The following is an 8979-nucleotide window of genomic DNA, read 5'->3' as shown; positions in this document are numbered from 1 at the left end:
AAGAGTAGCCTACATTTTGCCTAAATATTGCATTACTACTGCCACAGTGCTTACATTTATGTACAGAAATGTCCTTCATGGAGTTATGAAAAATGTTAATGTTAATACCTTGGAGAATGTAAAAGGAATTGAAAGTAAAATCAAGTCATTTTCATCTTTTTACCATGTTGCCAGGGATAGGCAGTATTTCTAATATATGTATTTAAAATATGTATTTCAAATACAAAAAAAAAACACTTGAAGCGAAAACTATCATTAACTTGTTCAGAAAATTGAAATAGTCTGGCGAGGTGGGGCCAAAGGTTGGCACATTCCCGGGATGGACCTGCTGCGTCTTTATCCATTATTTCGTCCATGGTTTCGTCTCTTATCTAAATCTGACCATGGAGTTGACTCTGGTGGAAAGCTGAAGGTGATTGCTGATAGGCTGTCCCAATCAGTGGCGCCTGCACAATCCAATCACGTTTGAGAGGGAAACAGCAAATTGAGGGTTTCCGAGATTTATCTTTTTTCCTTTTTTTCATAAGAAGTAATGGGTACTCACGGTTATGGATAGAAATGTAGTGGAGTAAAGAGTACAATATTTGCCTCTCAAATATACTTGAGTAAAGTCATGAGTACTCCCCAAAAATTATACTCAAGTAAAGTACAGATCCCTCAAAATTGTACTCAAGTACTGTACTCAAGTAAATGTACTCCATTACTGTCCGGCTCTGCTGATCATACAAGCACCTGGTCTAAAAACTAGCTGCCATAAATGGCTTTTGTTGCTGGTCCTATGGCCGTCTTGTTTGTTGAACATTAAGCAATATTGTTTTTTACTCTTTAGTTCCATGTATTAGGCCTAGGTCACACTGGATTCATCTATGAATTGTCAGAAGGCGAGAGTGATCCTTTGATATAGTGTCTGAACAAGTTGATGTGGCCCAAACTTGTCATGTCAGCGGCATGCCATGATGTGAAGTAGTAGGGTAGCCCAAGCCTGCACGTCTTCACTACTGAAGACCATGATTAGCCTACTACCTCTGTTGCCATGGTTGGGAGGGTGTCCTCAATAGACTCTGGAGTTCGCCTACAAAAAAGCTCCCATCTTTGCCCATATAAGGAGATCCGGTATCTTGAGATTTTTCCTATGGGATAAATAACATGGGAATTTTGAATTATCACACCTGTTAAACTCTTGCGGGGACAAATAAATTGGAAATGCAGACGTTTTGCTCTTAACAGTTTTGTCCTCTGCCTTCTAGTAGACACTGTGATCTTCCTTACGTTAAGACGGCACACTTTGATTTTTGCTACCCCAGTGCTAACTTGCCATAGTAGCTTCAATAGTTACACTTTACTTGACAGTAGGCTAGGCTATAGACATAAGAGTGACATGACATTGTCATGAACGTGTCATAAATGTTTATGACATAACGTTTCTGTTATTACGTGACATTCGTTTTTTGTCAAAACAAGTTAGGGTTAGGATTAGTAGGTTTAGGGTTAGGATTAGGGTTAGAGGTTACCGCTTCAATTAACACCCGGATCTCCTTATATGAGCAAAGATGGTAGGCCTACCTTTGGTTCCTTTTTGTAGACAAACTTCTGAGGTCTATTGGGTAGATAGTTTCTGACTCACTTTAAGACAAAATAAACACAGGGTGTGAAAAGAGGCAAAGAGCAGTGAACCCTGTCTGTAAAAGAGCAGCCCTATTTATCAGTGCTTTATTTATCTTTGCTTATATATTTATCATTTAGCTGAACCAAGATGAAGTGTATTATTTTCCCCAAACACTTTTATCACAAAGGCCTTGATCATGGTGGGGTTTATTTTTGTCATAAATTGTTTTATTTAATATGAAAAAGAAGCATATTTGTAACAATATACAGTGTAGCAGACCATGTCCCACAATCAACGTCAGGTTTGCAAATTGCTCGATAAAACTAGTCTTTCGCATGAGTTCAGAATAAAACAAACCAACATAATGAAGACATTTCTTGAAGCTGCTTGTCTTTTTGTAAATCATGAAAACAAAACAATAAGATTGAAAGAACACCAATGTCTTCCCCCAAGAAACATAGGAACAGGGGGAGGATAGAAATAATGTTGCTTCTGCAATGCTATGACTTCAATAAACAAGGGTTAGTAGAGACAAAGGTTAAGATTATGAGTCATTTCCCCCGGCAAACATCAACTGAGGCTATAACAGTTGTAGAAGTTGAGTATGAAAATGAAAGCCCTCTGCCTTTTGACTACGACTACAAATGCTAACAAATAGCTCATTGAGATATTTGATATGCACTGGCCTGGTTTGTATAATGCATATTATTCAACGTAGCAAATGGGGGAGTCTGGAATGACATTTGAGCATCACATCACAGGGTGACAAGCGGTCCCCTGAGAGGCTGAGGGAGACGACAAACTCAAAACAAATGGCATGGCCTGCTTTTGAGGAGAGCGGTTTCCCCTCCATCTACTTCACAGTCTGTACCTGGTAAAGCGCACCAGCAGAGCTCGAGAGCAAAAATAAAAACCCCTCTGAACGCCACAACCTGGAAGTTTTACAGCTTTGTAAGACTTGGTGCAGCAATGTAACAATGTCTGATTAATAGCTTGTTACTGCTTGTTTCCAAAAAAAGAAAAAACATAGATCTTGCTGTGCGTTTACATCGGGTGTGTTGGTACAGACAGCTTCATGAATCACTATGAAACGCTTCTGCTTGATGAGGTAGACTGAAAACTCTTGTGGGAATGTAAACCATTAAAAAAAAAAACACAAAAAAATTAAAGACAAAACCTGACAGATTCTCCCATGTCTGGTGTTTCATTCTTTGTTTGCTGAATGACAATGCCTATATTGAATAAAAGGTATTTTTTTCTTAACATTGAAAGGATTCCACTGTGTGGGAAAGCGTGACTACCATGGGTATTGAAATATTCATGACGCTCTAAGAGTCACCTGGAAGAATGAAGTCAGACGTTTCATATTATCAAAAAGTTACACTCCTAATCGTCCTCCACCGTAACCATGGCTACCTCCCCTTGTAAATGTGCTTTGGATCAAGCAAACCCAGAGATGTAAATTAGCCTACTAATTATCGCCACTCCTAAATCGAGCGCTCTGTGGCAGGAAAATTGGCTGACAAAGCTTTCAAATGAAACACCCAGAGTATTAGCTTTGGAAACCGACAGGAGGACAGGGAGGGAAGGGAGAGGGGAAAAAAGAATGTTTGCATTTCCAAGGGAAAATAATTGCACACAAAAATGGAATGTCACCATTCTCGGTTTTTATATACAAGAGGATGACTTTATGTTTTTTTTATATATATATATATATAAGATCCATATTCTAATGCCTAACAACAGACGACTATTCATTTGAAATTCACATTACTTTTGTCCACATCCACTGTGCGCTTGCATTTCGAGTTTACATCGATGACATCTCTGAATAAAACAGAGGGAATTGGTGGTTCTGGCAGTTATACATTCATGATAGCAGGAGGTGTCTCTTCAGGAATGTCGATTGCAATCTTGTCACAATAGCATGAAAAAAAAAGAACAGTGAAAAAGGCCATTTTCAAAACAAAACAACGAATACATCAGCACACTACTGCAGAACACAAAGCAAAAAGAGGGGGAGTGCAAGGGAGAGAGAGAGAGAGAAAGCAAGAGAGAGAGGAAATAAAAAAAAAAAATCTTTTTGAGAAACAGTTACATTTTTTTGTCCCCAATCATACAGCATGACCCTGAATGTGTTTGAGTGTGAGGAAGACCTTGTTTTCAAGAGACCAAGGCCACTCAGGATGAGCAGGGCATGTCGGACACAAGGCCAGAGCCTTCCTCTGACGTACTGCAGCAAAACTACATCCAAGAACATTGCCAGAGAAAAACAACACCTCTTGGATCCACTCGGAAAGGCAGAAGATGATATATACAATCTCTGATAGGACATTTTTCCTCGCTCTGTTCCCCCCCCCCCAAACATTAGGTCCAAACATCTGGTCCACCACGAAATACTCTGACATGCATTACCTCGGCATCCTCTGATCATTAAAAAGGACCGCGCTGATATAGCTAGCTACATTGTTGACTAAAGTGTAACAGACGATTTATATGTAGGCTATACATCAACCCCCAATGTCAAAGATAACAGTTCTACTCTTTCTTGTGTTACTCTCTCTTTTTTGCAGTCTTTTTTTTCCTTTACTTAGAATGTCTAAGGCTGAATATAAAACCTCCCCTCCCCTCAAAAATGAGTGAGGTCTGTGAGCGAAGCCTCATATCAGCATCTACAAACCGACGAGAGAGAAGAGAGGGGGGGGATCCCATTACACTTGTGCCGTCATGCTTTTAATCTAAGAGCATGCAGAGAGCCTTGCTATTTTACCACAGGAAAAGACCTTTATGTTATAAAAACAAACAATAAACAAATTAAAAAAATAAACAAATAAAAAAAGCACTAGTCTGCCACCACACAGGAGCCTTCTCGGCATCATTGTAATGCTCATCCCTCGCCTGAAGAGGGCGACATGCAGACTGGGTAGGCAAACTCGGGGGCCCTCTAGTAGGGAGGACGAGAAAAGCTCCAGCGAAAAATATGAGCTTCCAACAGTGGTTTACAGCGGATATACGCCCAAAACAGAACCAAGTACCAAGGTGTGACGTCACATCTTTTTCTTCCTGTCTAAACGAATACAGATCATGGACATTAGATTAGTCTTCGGTTTGAAAAGTGTAATGCCCATGACCTGGTTCTGCAGTTACATGATATTAATTCACACAAAAACAAGAAAACTCAAGTCTACTTTCTGCAATAACTGTCAAAATGTCTGCAGGTGCAATAAAGAGGAACAGTTCACTCTCAATACTGAAGAGAAGACTTTCTCCCTAACTAGCCACTGACTAAGAATTGTGAGTGAGTCATGACTCACAAAAAAACAAACAAAGATTACCCATTAACAACTGTTGCTTCCTATGAATATGACAAAGTACCGTCAACGTTTACGGCCAGAACATGGTTCTCAAGTATTGGTTATTTAAAAACAGGAACTGCAGTTTCTAGAGAAAGTGACGACAACACCTTGGCACCTAGAGATCCACTGAGACGTACAATCTTGGCTCAAAACAGAGGATATGCATCTTACTCCTGTGAATCTCTGCCTGTGTGTGTGTGAGTGTGTGTGTGTGGTCAGCTTATCACACAGGCTGGTGTGTATGCGTAACGTTTAAGGTTTAAGTTTGCCATGATGCCACTGACTGCAGCATATTCCAACCTGGTCTGATTTGTTGAGGGTGTCAAAACTACGATAATGCATTCAGAGGACTCCGCATCAGGATTAGTAGAGTAATAATCTAATAAAATCTAAATAAGACTCAAAGCAGCTTCATCTGTATTATAATATTTTTTGTTAATATATATCTATGATACTGAATGCCATTCTCTAGAGAAAAACAAAAACAAAAACATGTTAAGCAAAACAGAAACAGAAAAAGTTAAAGCGATAGCTACTCCTCAAGAGATTAATTTCAGAAAAAATCGGAATCCCACCGAACACAAAAATTACAAAAATAAATTTTACAAAATAAAAAGACACAAATTAAAAAGATCACAGCTAAACATGGACAACATTGACATACACATTTCGCTTTTTTTCTGAATCTTGCAGTGGTAGAATAGTGGTAGAAATTGAAAAAGGGGGAAGAAGAAAAAAATAAATGCACAAGTGTCTTTCTCAAGTAAAATGGGCTCCATCAAGAGCCGGGGCCGAAGTCCATCAGCGGGCCATCAGGTTTGCACCACACCCAGGCCAGTCCAAGGTGCCCTCCACAGAGGCACAGAGAGAGAGAGAGAGAGAGAGAGAGAGAGAGAGAGAGAGAGAGAGAGAGAGAGAGAGAGAGATGAAGAGAAGGAAGAGGAAGAGGTCTGCGATGGCTTCTCCCATGACCCCATAGGCTGGCGGGGTGTTCCGGAATGCGTCCCACAGCACAGTTAAGGCTGGCGGCGGCTCAGTGGAGGAGGAAGCGTCATGGCGGCTAGAGTCCCGTTGTGCTGCATGAGAGCGGGCCAGGGGCAGGCGGACACACAGAGAGAGCCCAGTCTGCTTGCATCGTGCACCCCATCCCTCTAACACACACACACACACACACACACACACAACCATCCATCCCCTAGCCCCTTTAAATGCACAAAACCACATCCACTCAGGAATACATCCCCCCCACCCCCCCCCCCCCACACACACACACACACATACACACTCACACCGCCAAATCCCATACCACTCCAATTTAAAAGAGGGTAATTGTCTGCTACTCAGGACAAGACGGTAATGGCATTTAAGAAGTTATCATTCAGGGAGAGAGCGCAGGGACTGCGGTGGGCAGTGATTACCTCTGATATGAGAGCGATAAAAATGTGTGTAAGTGTGTGTGTGTGTGTGTGTGTGTGTGTGTGAGAGAGGGGAGAGAGAACTCCACTTGTCTGGCTTCAGCTGCAGGCCATAACACTCTCTCCAGTCCTCAACAAACACACCAGCACACAAAAGAGTCTGAACCACACACACACACAAACAAACTACACCCATTATCCCATCCCAAAAAAGACAGGACCCAAATGAGACACATAGCAAGAATAACAGACGGAATAACGGAAAAGAAAAAAAAAGAAAAATAGTTCCGTTTGTGAGGTGGGTCTCTGCTGCCGCGGATCCTGTGAAGCTCCCCCTGCGTGGGCGTCTGGCCTCGACAGAGCTCTGTGTCCGGGCAGGAGCCGAGAGGAAGGAGGGAGGAAGAGAGAGAAATAAAGAGAGAGAGAGCGAGAGAGGGAGGGAGGGGAGGAGTGGTCCCCCCACCCTCCCCTCCACCCCCCATGGTGCTCTCTCCCCATCTCAACTCTCCTCCAAGACCTCATGTCACCAGTTGGCTTTCACCGCTTTGATGTCACTCACCAGGTTCTGTGCCAGGCAAATGCCGAAGATCTGTGGTGGAAACACACACACACACACACGCGCGCACACACACACACACACACACACACACACACACACACACACACACACACACACACACACACACACACACACACACACACACACACACACACACACACACACGCAAACAGAGTCAAGGTTAGATCAAACATGAGAGAGATCAAGGAAGCATCCTGATCGATATTCCTGCCAGTGTTCCTGCCACTGCTCCCAGGCCTCATGTCAGCCTGAATAACTCTCAAAAAAAAGTCTGTGTGTGTGTTCGTAATGCTGCGGCGCCGCGGCGTGCATGTGCGCAGCGCAGCGAAAAAATGCTTCTGTAGCTGGGCTCACATAGGAACTTGAGAATATGCAGCAGCCACAAATTTTACCAGTATAGTGCAACTGAAACTAGGGCTGAAACGATTCATCGAGTTACTCGATTACAAAAATTACTCGAGGCAAAAACTCTGCCTTGAAGCCTCGTTAAATTCCTATGACGCGCACTATACGCGCAGGGATCTGATTGTTCCACACGGACCGTTGTTCAGGAAGCACACCACTAGTGCGTGATACATTCTGAATTTAGTTGGCGCGATGGCGGAGTCAAGATGTCCATAAATGGCAGAGAATGTCTAAAGTTGGGATCATTACATACTCAAAAAGGAAGAGAACAAGCATCTGAACCGAATACATCCACTCCATGCCATGTCCGTTTCACCAAGCGTCGCTGAAACAATCAATAAAGGATCAATAAAGTATCTATCTATCTACGTAGCCTGTATAGATTGATGTTCGCTGATTTTAATCGCATACATCAATTGTAAGAGAGTAAGTTATGCCTAAAAAAGAACCCCTTCTTCACATACACACATGCATGCGCCCTCATCTTGTCTCGTTCACTCTCCCTCACGCACCGCACGCGTGCACACACACACACAGGTTGCTAGGTTACCATAGCAAATAGGCTCACCCCAGAAATTATTTTTTAGTAGCCTAAATGGTAAAATTATTTGTTAGTAGCCTAATGGTAGGCCAATTTTTAGTAGCCTAATGGTAAAATTATTTGTTAGTAGCCTAATGGTAGGCCAATTTTTAGTAGCCTAATGGTAAAATTATTTGTTAGTAGCCTAATGGTAGGCCAATTTTTAGTAGCCTAGTGGTAAAATTATTTGTTAGTAGCCTAATGGTAAATGCTGCAGGTGTAGAAATCTACATAAAACAGATATTTACTTTGATGTCAGGGCTAGATTACAGCATGAAACCTGTAGTGCATATTAATAAATTAAATTGCTTTCCCTCTTCTTCTCCCTCTCAGCACTTCACAACATAGTATGGACAGCTTTGTTTGCCCAGCTCAGTCATGCACAAGAGGCTGCAATTTTACAGAAAGCATTTTGAACATTATTTAATTGTTGGCACTGGCACTTATAAACACTAAATGGGTAAATTGCAATAAATGGACTTATTTTTGGAACCAACTGTTGGAGTTAGAATAAATACCTCTGTGCCATTTGCTTGATCATTTTACAGCCACATCATTTTCATTATGCATTATTTGTTTTGGTTGTTTAAAAATGCAAAAAAAATGTATCCGATTAATTGATTAATCGATTGATAAAGTGCTAGATTAATCGATTACAAAAATATTCGATAGCTGCAGCCCTAACTGAAACGTTCTACTGAAACAGGTGCAGTGAAAGAAAACTGTGTTCAAGAACAGAGCCAGTTCTCAGTGTGCAGGGGGTCCACATGAGCATTACCCATAGGCCAGTCATACACACAGAATTCTCTCAGAGTATTCTACTAAATTAGAATTTAATGATTAAAAACTCTGTTGTCTTTAAAAAACCAGCATGCGAGACAGAACCCACAAAGAAACATTTACAAAGAGTGAGTCTGTGTGTCCCTTTTCCCCTCATGAAGTCAGTTTAGTTCACTCATTTACCCTTAGATGGCAACAGCAAACCAATGGGTTTGAGACTACAGCAGCAATGGCCTGCAGGTGGCACTGCTAAGTCT

The 8979-nt window shown here is 41.7% G+C and overlaps 1 protein-coding gene across 1 annotated transcript in view; it reads right to left on the bottom strand.

Annotated features, from left to right (window-relative positions):
• Window positions 1-6839: 6839 nt before the first annotated feature.
• The window catches only part of tspan17 (tetraspanin 17), a 22244-nt gene continuing 20104 nt past the window's right edge, over window positions 6840-8979 (bottom strand). The window contains exon 8 of the mRNA XM_048231556.1: window positions 6840-6966. Within this exon, the coding sequence (XP_048087513.1) occupies window positions 6901-6966 (66 nt within the window). The 3' untranslated portion in view covers window positions 6840-6900. The remainder of the gene's footprint in view (window positions 6967-8979) is intronic.

Source organism: Alosa alosa, chromosome 21, assembly GCF_017589495.1.
Source record: "Alosa alosa isolate M-15738 ecotype Scorff River chromosome 21, AALO_Geno_1.1, whole genome shotgun sequence".
Lineage (NCBI taxonomy): Eukaryota > Metazoa > Chordata > Actinopteri > Clupeiformes > Clupeidae > Alosa > Alosa alosa.
This window is presented reverse-complemented; position numbering and strand designations above follow the sequence as displayed.